This window comes from Zootoca vivipara, chromosome 16 (genome assembly GCF_965207765.1).
Source record: "Zootoca vivipara chromosome 16, rZooViv2.hap1.1, whole genome shotgun sequence".
Taxonomy (NCBI): domain Eukaryota; kingdom Metazoa; phylum Chordata; class Lepidosauria; order Squamata; family Lacertidae; genus Zootoca; species Zootoca vivipara.
The window spans coordinates 15,148,489-15,163,571 of record NC_142599.1 but is presented as its reverse complement, the minus strand read 5'-3'; the positions used below and the strand labels follow the sequence as shown (position 1 = coordinate 15,163,571).

General features: G+C 50.0%; 1 protein-coding gene across 1 annotated transcript; it reads right to left on the bottom strand.

Annotated features, from left to right (window-relative positions):
- Positions 1–2,752: 2,752 nt before the first annotated feature.
- Positions 2,753–11,821, bottom strand: LOC118076409 (glutathione S-transferase theta-1). Its single transcript, XM_035099145.3, has 6 exons — positions 11,594–11,821; positions 10,257–10,316; positions 8,053–8,125; positions 6,120–6,270; positions 4,261–4,437; positions 2,753–2,973 (listed from the first exon to the last, which is right to left on the bottom strand). The coding sequence occupies exons 1-6, from the start codon at positions 11,703–11,705 to the stop codon at positions 2,773–2,775; spliced, it is 774 nt and encodes a 257-aa protein (XP_034955036.1). The 5' UTR covers positions 11,706–11,821; the 3' UTR covers positions 2,753–2,772.
- Positions 11,822–15,083: the final 3,262 nt, after the last annotated feature.

Here is a 15,083-nt window from a genome sequence, read left to right as displayed (position 1 = left end):
AGCCAGCCAATCACGAGAGGCCCAGGTGTTCTACCTGGGCTCAGGTGGGCCACTCTTTGGCCTGGCTCCAGCCTGCTATTGGTGCTGGATCCATCTTTTCTGCCCCAGGGGGGTGGGGTGGGGGTAGGCACTGGTGAAGGAAACTTGCCAGGTGCCAGGACTCTGGTCCTGCCCTTAAAGGACTGGCCTTCAGCCAGCAGACTGGGACCCTAAAGGAAGGTGGGTCACAGCAGCGGCACAAACTGGTGTTGAAAAATGAAGAAATGCCACGGTGCCTTTGAGTTGTGAAGTAATGGCCTTTATGTTGCAGTAAAAAATAAAGAATTGAGTCCCCAAACACATGTTTAGGTTAAAGGCGAGTCCCAGGCAGGGGTGTAGCCAGGATTTTTGTTGGGAGGAGGCAGGCCTTTTGTTGGGGAGAGGCAGGTCTTTTGTGAGAGGGGGCATAACCTCAGTTTGCTATGTATTTTTATTGATTTTTATTGATGGGGGGGCAGCTGCCCCTCCCTGCCCCCCCTTGGCTACATCCATGGCCAGGTATGAAAAGGTTCGGTGAAGGTCACCTGGGTAGGAAAAGGGAGGCAAGAGGTGGGGTGCAGGCAGTGCCCAGACTTTGTGACTTGCTCCTTCTTGGTAATCATGCCTGCCCTGTGGAACGCACTCCTGTCAGATGTCAAGGAATTAACTATCTGAATTTTAGAAGGGCAGCCCTTAATGTTTGGTGTTTTACTATGTTTAATTTGTTGGAAGCTGCCCAGAGTCGCTGGGGCACCCCTGATCACTGGCATATAAACAATAAAATTATTGTTTGTTTGTTTGTTTGTTATTTCCAAAAGCAGGAATCTCCTCTATCAGAATCATACAGAAAATAAGAAATAGCCTCGGAAACATGGCCTGTGAGCTCCCAGGGACCATTTCTCCTTGTCCGCTCCTTCCATTCCTTCTTGATTAAAAAACCTGCTTTATTTGCAGAATCTACCAGGAGGAGCGGGTAACATCTTTCCCTGGCTTTCCGGCCTTTTAGACTTATGCGACTGCAAAGACACCCCTTCACCCATTCCTCTTTCCTTGTTTCTCTGGTATCAAGGTGGCCGCTGCCAACACCCTGAGGTGAGAAAAGCGGTCGGTGGCCATTTTTGTCACGTCCACAGCACCACCTCCCTCACAGAACCCATTGGCTCCTTCACATGATGTCCGATGATTCTCTCACATGGGAAGACTTGCCATAGAAGATTTGTTGACTTCTGTGTCTCCAAAGTGAGCCAGGGTGGGCTGGTGTCTCCAGAGCCCATTTGCTTTGACTGCCATAGGTGGCTGGACCGAACCGGGGGGGGGGGGGCGAAAGAAGAGCCTCCATGAGTCAGGCCAGTGGCCAATCCTGGCCTCAATGTGAAACCCCCAAGCAGGATTTGATCCCATACAGCAGGGTTGGCCAACTCCCAAGAGACTGCGATCTACTCACAGAGTTAAAAACTGGCAGTGATCTACCCCCCCCCTTTTGGGGGGTTCAGGTCAAAGTTGTTGAGCTTTTTGGGGGGAGGAGGAAAGCCCTGTTTCTTTGGGGTGCAGGGAAAAATCCAATGTTGTTCAGCTGCTGGGGGGGGGGGAGCCAGTGACCTACCAGTGATCTATCAGAGACGTCCAATGATCTACCGATAGATCACGATCTACCTGTTGGACGTACCTGCCATAGAAGAGGAATAGAACCTGCAACCTTGCTGCCTCCAAGCATGGATGCTAAGCGTAGCCATCAGGCCTAGTAGCCATCAATAGCCGTCTCCTGTGGGACCTCCCCCACCCCCTTGGATGCCCAACCAGAGTAAGAAAGCCCTGGCACTGGCAAGATCACTTGTACCATACTGCCCGGATACTGCCTGGATACTGCCCGGGTCCACAAGGACCCCTGAATTGTGGCCTCCAGAGTCAGGACCCTCTGAGTCTGCTCCCCTCCCCTTCAAAAAAAGGGACCCTGCTACACATTCCCTGCCATGGTGGCTTTACCCCATATCCCATGAGCCTGGAGGGAATGAGGGGTGCTCAGCTACAGGCTAGAAAACTGACCCCCCAAAGCCCTCCCATTCCCCGGGGAATGGGGCAGAGCCTGACTGTCGAGGTGTGTGTTGACAGATCCGGCCCCAGAGTCTTAATACTAGGTTCTTCAGCCCCAGTTTCCAGCCGCCCCTCCTGGCCCTCCCACCCTGCAATATGGCCTTTCAAACTGTCTTTGAATAAACACATTTATTTCCTTTTGCTGCCATTGGTGATGGAGAGGGCCCGTGGGGCTAAGCACCTGACTGGGGAAGAGCCCACCCTGCCTTGGAGGGCCACTGCCAGTCAGAGCAGGCAGTCCCAGTCCCAGGCTGGCACAGGCAGTTTCACAGGTTGGGGATCCTGTGCTCTGACTCCACTCGCATCAGCATCCCCAGAGGTCTTCTAACGTCAGAGAAAAGGCCTCGATGCGCAGAGGACGTTGGTGCTCTGGGCAATACTTGGCATTGCTCCCCCAGAGAGCTCAGTTGACTGCCTCGCCTTGGGCTGCCTCATGCTCAGTCGGTGCTGGGTGCTGGGTGCTGGGCACCAAGCAAAGCAAACGGTCTGCACAGGGCCTGCCCATTGGCTCCATGGGTCATGCAGACTTGCTCCAGGAGTGGCTGAAGAGTGAATGCTTAAGAGAGGGCAGCTGCTACCCCTGGGGCACACCAGGGCCCTGGGCCAGCGTCCCTCAACTTAGAAAGGAGAGGCAGAGACGGCGGCCGGCTGGGTGGCCTTTATTCACTTGAGGATCTTCAGCAGCACCGGGGCCAGCTGCTCCTTCAGCCGGGGGTCGATCTGGATAGTGCTCAGCTGTTTGATGTTCAGGATCAGCTGATGCGCTTGCAAGAAGAGCTCCTTCCCAACAGCTTCTTCCACTCGGTCGCGCCACTTGGCCAGCCTCGGCCTCCCCTCAAATATGTTGCACCCAACACCAACCGGCTGCGGAAAGTGGATGGGGGTGGGGAGTAAGTCATTGGGGTCTGTGGGTGTCAGGGGCTGGATTGAGGTGGAATGGTGGGAACCACCCGCCCCTCTCTTCCTGCACCTTCCCAAGAGCAGGAAGACAGTATAGATTTAGAACAAGTGGTTTGCAGAAGGTCATAGTTTTGCAGAAGGCTGCAGAGGGCAGGAGCTGGGAAATATTGGGAGAGCAGCAGGAAGAAGAAGCACCAGGGGAGAGACAGTTGACAGGTTCAGTGACTATTGAAAGCATTCCTGACCACCCACCTCTCCCAGAACAAGGCATGCCTTGAGAGTTATAGAATAGAAAACTCAGAGGAAGAAAGCACAGATCAGCCGGTGCAGAGGTGACGCAGAATAACAGAGACTGAGGGGGTGGGAATTGGAGCAACGCCATTACAGTAGTATCTTGGTTCTCAAACGCCTTGGTACTCAAAAAACTTGGAATCCAAACATTGCAAACCCGGAAGTAAGTGTTCTGGTTCGCAAAAAAAAAAATCAGAAGCTGAACATGTTCTGTTTTGAGTGTTACGCTTCCGTTTTGAGTACCACACTTCTGTTTTGAGTGTTACACTGAGGTCTGTTTTTGCTAATTATTTTGTGTTTTCGTTTTTGCGGCTCTTTTTGTTTAGTTGTTGTGACTGTGTGGAACCCAATTTAGCTACTGACTATTTGATTGTGTGACTGCAGTACATTGTTTATTGCTTTCATTTTATGGATCAGTGGTCTCGTTAGATAGTAAAATTCACGTTAAATTGCTGTTTTGGGGGTTGTTTTTAAAAGTCTGGAATGGATCAATCCACTTTGCATTACTTTCTATGGGAAAGCACGCCTTGGTTTTGGAACGCTTTGGTTTTGGAATGGACTTCCAGAACGGATTAAGTTTGAGAACCAAGGTACCACTGTATCTAAGAGAGACAGCATTCCTTCGCCTCTCTCTGTGAATATTGAATAAACTACGTGGTTAGAACTCTTCTTGTTTTTTCTGCTTCTTTGCATCCCACCGTGAGAGGGACAGGATTCCCTGAAGCCTTGACAGCGGGGGAGATTGCCCTGCACCCTGTTCTCTGTTGGGGCTCCTTGTGGTCTGGCTTGGCAGCTGGATCACCCACTTAGGCCGCTCAAAACAGCCGCTGATCACCCTTGGGCCATTTGCTCATCCCACAATGTGCCCTCAGTCAGGTTTTGAGGGAAGGCAAGCAGCTCCCCTGCTCTCCCCAAACTGGTTCAGAAAGGAACCTCGTGATCCCCAGGCTCAATCCTCACCTGCATGAGCTCCACAATGGCCACTAGGTCTGCCAGCGAGACCTCGCTGCCCACCAGGAAGGGCTTGTCCTGCAGGAAAAGCTCCTCCAGTTGAGTCAAGCAGGCGCCCAGCCCCTCCATCACCTCCTGCAGCTTCTCCGGGGGAAGCGGCTGGCCTGTGAAGAGTGGGATTAGCACCTGCAGAGAGAAAGAGAAAAAGAGAGAGAGATCACATTAAAGCCTGGGAACTGTAGTTTATCCTTCTCAGAGTGGCTAGAGTGCCAGTCAGGGGAGGCTGGTCATAGGGGGACAACAATGGCCTTGGATGGTTTGAACTCAATGATGCACTGGGCAATCGATATAGGACACAACATAGATTCCAACCTTTGGGAGAAACTTTGGAAAAGCGACTTGAAATTTACAACATGTTATTCTTTGAAAGAGAACTATCTGAAAATGATTCATAGATGGTGTTTAACTCCGAGTAGACTTGCGAAGATCTACAAGACAGAATGAGATACGTGTCAAGAGGTGGAGGGAACATTCTTTCACATGTGGTGGACATGTAAAAAGGTAAAAGAGCTTTGGGAAATGATTCATAATGAACTGGAAAAAATTACAGGTAGGTAGCCGTGTTGGTCTGAGTTGAAGCAAAATAAAAAAATTCCTTTAGTAGCACCTTAAAGACCAACTAAGTTTTTATTTTGGTATGAGCTTTCGTGTGCATGCATACTTCTTCAGATACAGCGGTATCTGAAGAAGTGTGCATGCACACGAAAGCTCATACCAAAATAAAAACTTAGTTGGTCTTTAAGGTGCTACTGAAGGAATTTTTTTATTTGGAAAAAAATACTTTCCCAAAACCCCCAGAGTCCTTTCTGCTGGGGATAACTCAGACTGAAATTGCCAGGTGTCGGAAAAGGTTATTTATGTATGCAACAACTGCAGCCCGTGTTTTGTTAGCCCCAAAATGGAAAGTGAGTGAGGTCCCAACTAAAGAAGATTCACAACTTAAGTTGACAGAATATGCACAACTTGCAGATTTAACATATAGAATAAGAGAGCAAGAAGAACATAGGTTTAGAGAAGATTGGAAAACGTTTATTGAGTATATGGAAAATAACTGTGTACAGCTGAAAACGCTTGCAGCACTAAGAAAAATTCAAGGTAAGTCATTTTTGATGGATGTGATAGTGGAAAACCAATCAGGATAGTTATTGTAAAATATGCAGGGACGGGTAGCGCTGTGGGTTAAACCAATTAGCCTGGGGCTTGCCGATCAGAAGGTCAGCGGTTCGAATCCCCACGATGGGGTGAGCTCCCATTGCTCGGTCCCACCTTCTGCCAATCTAGCAGTTCGAAAGCACATCAAAGTGCAAGTAGAAAAATAGATACCGCTACAGCGGGAAGGTAAACGGCATTTCCGTGTGCTGCTCTGGTTCACCAGAAGCAGCTTTGTCATGCAGGCCACATGACCTGGAAGCTGTACGCCGGCTCCCTCGGCCAATAACGCGAGATGAGCATCGCGACCCCAGAGTCGGTCATGACTGGACCTAATGGTCAGGGGTCCCTTTACCTTTAAGATACGCAAAATGAACCATGGAAAGAGAAGAAGGAAAGTCATTGGATATTTTAAAGTATGGCAATACTGTGAGTTGGACAGGAGGCAGTAGCATGAATGGGCAATTTCCATTCCTCGCTGCCTGAAGAGAAGGCAGCCCCAGGCAGGCTATTACTGTTAAGGGCATTACGCCAGAGGAATTTGGGCAGAGGTTCTGAGACAGGCCTTCCAGAACCTCACCTGTGACACTGAGCCAAGCAGGAAACCCCCAAAAGCTGGACAGGCTAGCCAAAGCCCACCCACCTCTCTGTTCCCTCACCTTGATCCACATGGCCTTGGGAGCGTTGGCCCGGATATTGGCCTGGTGCCAGGACAGGTATTCATCTACCTTGGCTCGCTTCTGGACATCTGACGGGTACCAGTGGTCCGGGGTGTTGTACTTGCGGCTCAGGTACAGGAGGATGGCTGTGCTGTGCCCAGAGAGGAGAGGGTGACAGGCGTCAGTGGCACAGTGGAAGCAAACAGAGCAGGGAAGCCCGTCTCAGGGCTGGCAGGCTGAAGGCAGACCAAAGCTGAGCCGGAGCCCCAGATACACAAGGATCTGTCTCTGCCCCATGGCAGCACCCAACCCCTTGCCAAACACCTTATTGATTCACGTGCTGTGAAGCTAAAGAGAGAGGCCTTCCTGGGTGCTGCTCCTCCACTGTGATACACCCATAGCTGCCAAGTCTCCCGTTTTCCCTGGGAAATCCCCGTTTTTCCAGCTGTTCCTAGCTGAAAAAATGGGGTTTTTTTGTTTCCCCCCGTTTATTCTGGCGTGGCGGCCATTTTGGAACTGGGCGGAGCATGCTCAGAAGCGACTTCTGAGCATGCTCCGCCCAGTTCCAAAATGGCGGCAGCGCTACTTCCGGTCTGCTATTTCCGGCCCGGTCCCTTATTTCATAGCTGCCAAGTATCCCGTATCCGCCGGGAAAACCCCTTTTTTCTTACTGTTTCCCGGCGGTATCCCGTTTGGCAATAAATCCCGGCATTCTCCCTTAAATTCGCTTCTTCCCGGCGGCCATTTTTCTGGTGCCGCTTTGCCCTTCTATGGGCACCAGAAAATGGCGCCGCCAGCGCCGGAAGTCACTTCCGCGCATGACCGGAAGTTGTGTGACGCGACTTCCGGTGGCGCTTCGCCCTTCTACGGGCATCAGAAAATGGCGACGCCGGAAGTCGCTTTTACGTGTTTCTGGTCATGCGCGGAAGCGACTTCCGGCGCTGGCACCACCATTTTCTGATGCCCATAAAAGGGCGAAGCGCCACCGGAAGTTGCGTCACGCAACTTCCGGTCATGCGCGCGCTGCCGATCCCGGATCTTTACGACCCGGACTTGGCAGCTATGCCTTATTTCTCTGACAGCAACTTGGCAGGTATGGATACACCCCCCCCCACACACACAATTTACATCGAGCTCAGGACTGGATCGCTTTCCACCTGGTGTCAATTGAGACAGAGCTCAAAGGCGTTTCCTAACACCAATGTTTTTCTGTCTCTTGGCCCCAAACCCCCGACTCCTTTGAGCCTCTGAGCTGTGCTCAACAGCATCCAACAGATGAGATAGAACTTGGGAGGAAGGTAATAAAAGCATTCTGGGAAATGATATACTGTATAATGAATTGAGGGGAAACGCTTAAAATAACTTTTACAACCCCCCCCAAAAAACCCCCAGAGGCTTTCTTATTAGGAATTGTAGGTGCTGAAATTCCAAAGGAGCAGAAAAGACTCTTTATGTATGCGACAACAGCTGCACGGATGTTGCTAGCCCAGAGATGGCAAGAAGATAAAGTCCCTACCAGAGAAGAATGGCAAATCAATGGACTACTATGCCGAAACGGCAAAACTGACTGAAAGACTCAGGAACCAGGAAGACCAAAATTTTAATAAAGATTGGGAAAAAATTATAATTTGCCTTGAAGGCCACTGTAAGCAGTTGAAAACGTTAGCAGGATTGCAATAACACTTCGAATGTAATGAGAACTATGGACACAATGGAGTTATGAACATTTGGATTATTAAAATAAAGATGCAGCAGAAAAGGTTTAACAACAGAACTCATGGTGGGAAGTTCCAGAGGTTTGTAGGAATCTTGTAACTTTGAATGTGTTGTGGTATGATTTTAAACTCAAATACATAAAATCAAATATATATATTTTTAAGATAGAAATTGGGAGGGAAGGAAGCCATGCCTGCCTGCCTGCCTGCCTTCTTACCCTTCAGACAAAACGAAGGTCTCATCCCTCAAGATAGGAACTTTCTTCACCGCAGTCGCCTTGGGCAGCGGCCCTAAAACCAGGTGGGTTGGAGGGAAGCGAAACAGCACACAGTTAGACCTGGCAGGAAGTTTGATAGGAGATGCCCAGCACATCCCCAGGAGTCCAGAATTGGAGCTTGCCATCCCCTCCTTCCTGGACAATCTTTTCCGAGTGACAGCTGGAGAATTGGTGAGCATATGTCTGTGTACCAAACATAAACAACAACTCCGGGTTCTGCAGAGCAAATCAGTGGCCAATTTACATTCTGACCCATGCAGAATATCCCAAGAAATAAGGGGTCAGCTGTGGGTCCATTGCCTTATTTTTTCTACTCAGAGCGGGCAGCCGGGAGCCTCCAACGTCTGGAGACTGGGGAGAAGGAAGAGGAGGTGGGATGTTTGCTCAATTTGGTTGTCCTGGTTCATAGCCACAGAGAGACCCAAGGAAGCTCTCCACGCCAGGCTAATCTTGCCCGCCAATAATAACCACACCTTGTCTGAAAAAAACTGGAAATACTTGCCCCCCACCCCCAGTCTCTGGCCTGGCTTTCAAAGCTGCATGAGAGAAGTTCAAACTATGTTCCGAAGTGGAGTTTTGAAAGAGCCCCAAGCTCAAAGTACAAGGTGTGTTTATCTCTAGCCATGCATGAAGAAGGGGGCAGGGCAGAGGGCACCCAGTCCTGATCTGGCACCAAAGATCTCTTCCCAAGGGAACGAACCTCCATGAATTTGTTTGGAAAGGGTCGCTGTATTTCAGCAGGAGCTTAGTGGCAACACCGCAGCATCAACTGCCCTCGAAATCTTTACAATATTTACATTGCAGAGAGAACTTCACTCTACAACAGCAAGGGAGTCCCGTTTACTAAAACTGGGGGGACTTCCCTTAAACCATATTTTTTAGCATCTCTGTCCTGCCTTTCAGCAACAAGGCACCCCGTGAGTTCTGGCTGAATGCTGGTGGCACAAACTGACCCCTGGAGCAGGAAAAGTGTGCTTGGAGCCTCCTTTTGAAACGGACGTTCTTGAGAAGGGCGGGGGTTCCAGCTCAGGAGCTGCTGGGTGAGGAAAAGTGCCACTCAGGTGAGGCAACAGGTGAGGTGCAGCCAAAGATCTACCCACATGCCACCTTCAGCTGGTAGCAGCCAGATTCTTGCCCCCCAAACATGGGGGTTGCAAGTGTGGTGTCAATCTGTCCTTGCACGTTCGGCCGAAACGGTTCAGGGCCAGGATTGACGACACAGAGCAGTCATTGTCCTGTGACAATAATTTCTTTTATCGCTGCTTCTAAGGTTAAAATAACAAGCAGTCCTCATGAAAAACTCGCCAGCATTGTTCATCGGCCCTGTATTTACAACACTCCCAAGCCTGCCTTTCAACCACCTTGACACACATTCATTGGTCTGGCCCATCTCCTGATGGCTCTGAACAGCCAGATGACGCTTACTGTGCTATTTTGTCACACTTGCGACAGACCATGAGCCCGGGGGACTCTTTGTGGGAGAGACAGAGGGGTGGCAGAACAGGCAAGAGAACCAACAGCTCCCTCCGCAACGCTTCCTGGAGCAAAGCAGCTTGGGGTTTGACTCATCAGGTGTTGAGGGAAGCCCTGGAAAGCAGCCATCCTCTCAGTGTGACCACCTGTACAAATCAACGGCCCAAGAACTCCTCTGGAAGCCTGTTCCGGGGAGAAGTTTCAACCTGAGCCGGAACCTAGCAGGCAAACATATTCACAAGCAGCAGGAACAAACAAGCGCCGTATTCCAGAAACGAAAATAGCGAAGGGGGAGGTGAGAATACTTAGGGCGGCCACCCGATCTGTCAGCTGGTGGTAAATACAAACATCTTTTGAAAGAGGCTGCAAGAACTTGAAGGCCCCCAGTGAAACCACTTCTGAACGGGGCATTGAGCCCAGGTTCAAGTCCGGCCTTCCGACCACTGGACCCACAGAACTGGGGGCTGGGGGCATCTCCATGCAAACAGTGGGGGAGCCCCAGAACCAGAATTGTGTGTGTGTGTGTGTGTGTGTGTGTGTGTGTGTGTGTGAACTCCCAGGCTCTTGCTCCTTCCAACCCTCCGAACCATGCCAACCTGGGCAGCTGGCCTGTGGACCACCCTGATTTTTCTGTATTATCCAAAAGCATCACCCAGCCTTTCAGCTCTTACCTGACGGCGTGGCTCCCTCTGGGCTGCTTGCGCCCTGCACTTTCGTCCCCAGGATGGAATCTGGCAGCAGAGAGGCAAAAGCATCAGCGAAGGGAGGGGAGCACAAAGCAAGGCAGGCATCCATCTCAGATGGGAGAACTGCCCTCTTGCCCAGTCAAAGACCCCCCCCCTCCCCAAGCTCAAGCAGCTGTTCTGTCAGTGTTTCTCTTCACTCATGTCAAAGCAGAGAGCCACCTGTCAATATTCAGCTAGCCGTGACGACTCCCAGATCACAACAGCAGCTGCTGAAACGGACCGGGATTCCACAGAGCCCACCAGAGAAGGCCGGTGGCCCCCCCCCACCAAGTTCCTTACACCAAAGTGGGCTGTCCCAGCAGGACCAACCCCTACCAAGTGATCCTTCTATAACCAGGCCCATTGCACAGAGGAGGGTTGAGGCAAGTCCCCCCCCCCCGAGTTATTTTTTCCTGGGAAAATTAATCCCAGATTGTTACAACTCTTCTTCCTCCTGATCTCGGGATCACTAACACATGTCAGAACTTGGCACGTGAACATTTGGAGGAGAAAGAGGGAATTCTTTAAAAAAAATATTTATTTATTTATTCATTTTTCTAGATTAAAGTTTTACAATCACATATGCAACATACAACATAAAAACAAGATTCCAAAGAATCTCCTGGGCTTTCCTCCTCCCCTTTGTGGGTCCTATTAGTCATTTCCTCCTACATCTTTTATAGTAATCCAAATCTTTTACATCTCCATTATGTCCAGAATTCAGCATTAAACTACAAGTGTGATTCCAACCCTACTAACAATTTTAGCTGTTTACAATGTTTTTTTTTTAAGATAAATAATAAATTTCCTCCATTCCTTATTAAAATTTTGGTCTTCCTGATTTCCGATTCTTCCGGTCATTTTTGCCATTTCGGCATAATCCATCAAACCTAATCTGCCATTCTTCTCTGGTAGGGACTTTATCTTCTTTCCAAACACTGAGTCTAAAGCATGGTGAGAAAGAGGGAATTCTTTGCCATGCTTTAAACTCAGTGAATGTCTCCTGCTAGGGAGAATGGGGGAGGGGGGCAAAAAGAGGTGCATTTAAAACCAGGTCTTTTGAAAGCAGGCAGCGAAATGAGGAAGCAGCCCACCTTTGGAACACCTTGAGCATCGTGATTTCACCAAGTCATTAAGAGACAGGGGTCTTCCCTCTCCCCCATGCAAAAATCTCTCCACTTTTTTTTCTTGGGGAGATAAATTAACCCACCCTGACCTCAGCGCCCCCACCCCTCCTTCACTGCCAGCACAGAGGCGCCGGAACACAGGTTCATTTAGCTCACCTTTGAACAGCTCCACAGCTCTGAATTCAAAGGGGATGTTGTTCTTCTTGGCAAAGAGGTAGACAGCTCGGCAGGGCTGGGAGAGGAGGTCCAGGTATAGCTCCAGCACCATGGTGGTCCCTGGGCACGGAGAGGCAGAGCAGCGGAGAGCAGAGATTGTCCTCCGCGTAGTCTGCTCTTGGCAGAACACCCTCCCAGGAAGAACAGGAACTGCAGCAGGGCAGAGAGCGAGGGAGTTGCAGAATGCGGGAGCCTGCCAGCCAGCCAGATGTTCTCGCTGAGGGGCGGGGTATTGACTCCAGCAGGAAGGGACTTTTGCTTTCTTTTCCCAGAAAAGTACAAGAAGCAAAGCACGTGCGACTGGCAGAGCCCGCGGTGGTAGTCGACAAGGAGGGCGCAGACCCAGGAGAGTCAAAAGCCCAGGAGAGACTCTTTGACCCGAGAGCCTGCTCACTTCTGATCCTGAAATATTAACTTGGCAAAGTGGCAGCGAAACGCTGGCTGGTTTCCCAGGTGTTTCGTACATCTCTAGCACACCAAAAGATATTGTGCACATTCCGATCTGCGGAAATTTCTATGCCCACCATTTGCAGGTATCTGACAGGCAGGCAGAAAGTGTGGTAGGTGGTTTGGCCAAGTGGAGAGAGACTCCTGTTGCATCGTTGCTCCTGAAGGAGCGTCTCCATCCCCATTGCTCAGCCCGGACACTGAGGTCCAGCTCCGAGGGCCTTCTGGTGGTTCCCTCACTGTGGGAAGTGAGGCTACAGGGAACCAGACAGAGGACCTTCTCAGTTATGGTACCCACCCTGTGGAACGCCCTCCCATCAGATGTCAAAGAAGTAAAGAACTACCTGACTTTTAGAAGACACCTGAAGGCAGTCCTGTTTGATGTTCTACTGCAGTTTTATAATTTTTTGGAAGCTGCCCAGAGCAGACGGGGCAACTCAGTAAGATGGGTGGCATATAAATAATAAATTGTTGTTATTCCATCCCCCGATTGCTGCTGGCCCAAGAAACAAGCCACAGCCTGCAAGGACACAGTTGGGCTAACTGTACCAACATCCACCAAAGATGAAACTTCTGGGAAAGGCTTATCAGAAGGGGAGGTTTGCCTTGAAGGAGTCGACACCAAGGGACATAGCATCCCTTTGAGAGTTGACATAAGGATGAGGACATTTATTTCTTTTTTGGTCCAGTTTTGTTGGGAGTGGGATACCTGTTCCAGGGAAGGAGCTTGGATGATCTCACAACAGGTGCATGCTCTCTGCTCTTAATTACCAGACCTTTAGAAGGCATCTTAAGGCAGCCCTGTTTAGGGAAGCTTTTAATGTTTGATGGATTTCTGTATTTTAATGTTTTGTTGGAAGCCGCCCAGAGTGGCTGGGGGAACCTGGCCAGATGGGCGGGGTATAAATAATATATTATTATTATTATTATTATTATTATTATTATTAAATGACTGCCTGACTCTTTTCTAAGTGGGCTGTCCAGGGCTTACAAGTGTCACATGGTGGCAACATGTCTAGGAAAGAAGGTCCTTTTGGATCTTCGGGGAGCAAGGAGTGCCCCATTATAACATTAGATACAGGATCTGGCTTCCCACCGTGGTTGACCAGATGCTTTCGGCAAACCCCCAAAGCAAGGGAGCTCAACTTGACCATCGTGATTAATAACAGCGACTTCTCCTCCACCTCGGCTATTTAATTTGTCTGATTGCCTTTTTAAGGCTGTCTACAGCTAAACGGCGTTTCCGTGTGCTGCTCTGGTTCGCCAGAAGCAGCTTTGTCATGCTGGCCACATGACCTGGAAGCTGTATGCCGGCTCCCTCGGCCAATAACACGAGATGAGTGCCGCAACGCCACAGTCGGTCATGACTGGACCTAATGGTCAGGGGTCCCTTTACCTTTAAGCTTGGCCAACTCGTGTAGGAATGAAACCCATAAAACACCAGACCATTCTTTGCCTTGGAACTACCGCCAATCGGTTTCACTGGATGAGAGAACAACATTTTCTCCATCTCGTGTACAATTTCCTAAGCCTCCATCACATTTCCCATTCACTGCCACTCATGTTTTCTTCTAAATAAAGAAGCCCCAACTGTTGTGATCTTTCCTCACAGGGGACTTCCTCCCCCCCCCCCCGCCGAATCATCTTGGCAGTTCTTTTGTGCAACCCTTCCTAACTCTGCAATACCCTTTGGGAAGTGGGGAGACCAGGGTTGTTCCCAGGATTCCAAATGTGGTTGCATCACAGAACTGAATCGACATTGCAGTACGGACAGCTTTGTTTTCCATCACTCGTCTGGAATTCACCTTTTTTTTCTGGAGCTGCCGCACCCTTGGCTCAACATTTTTGCTGAGCCCAAGGCCTCTTTCCCCAGGTACTTGCCGACTTCACTGTGGAGAGGAATGAAGTGGGGATGTTTCTGCCCCAACTTGTATCAGCTGACACTTCAGTTGACCCTCATCAGCTGTTTTTGCTGCCCACTGATGCTGCTTGGATGAATCTGCTGCGATATCTTTGCTGTCTCGCTTGGGTTTCCCCCCACCCTGAATCAATGGTGTCATTCCCAGGCATGGCTGCCTCACTGCATGCTCATGCTCCCAACTCCCAATCATTTAGGATCAAGTTAAAAAGCCCCGTTCCTGATACAGACCCATCTCTTCCTTCCAGTAATGGTTGTATTTGCATACTTCTCAACATTATGGAGAAGCCCCCCCCCCGGCAAGACTATGATCTTGCCCACCCAGAGCAGCTGGAGGCACCAAATTAACCCCCTCTCTTTATTGGATCAGGCCCCTGAAGGAGATGGATGAGCAGCACCAGGATCCTGCCCCTCTTTGCTCTACCCCAACCCCCTGCAAATAGCTGTTGGGATCGGGCCTTGCAGAAGGATCATTGGGTAGTGGCTAGCAGTTTTAACAACATGGTAGTTGAGGCTGTTCCTTAGGTGGGGGGCCAAGGTAAGTTCTAGTCCCACCCCCTTGTTACAGGGAGGGGGGGGACAGGTCTACAAAAAAGGATCCAAGGGTGAAAGACAGGTTGTTTTCTGCCGCTCCAGAGAAGCGGACACGGAGCAATGGATTCAAACTACAAGAAAGAAGATTCCACCTAAACATTAGGAAGAACTTCCTGACAGTAAGAGCTGTTCGGCAGTGGAATTTGCTGCCAAGGAGTGTGGTGGAGCCTCCTCCTTTGGAGGTCTTTAAGCAGAGGCTTGACAGGCATATGTCAAGAATGCTTTGATGGTGTTTCCTGCTTGGCAGGGGGTGGGACTGGATGGCCCTTGTGGTCTCTTCCAACTCTATGATTCTATGACACAAAAGGTGAAGCAGCACACAGAGGACTTCCTCTGTCCTAAGGTTCCTTGCCCCAGTCAATGTGGGGAAATGAGAGTAAAGCAAGTGAAGTCCTCTTTGACCTTCTCCCTAGTCCACCGACCTAAAGGTCTTCTTCACACAGATGGAAAGACACACAAAGAGGGACAGGA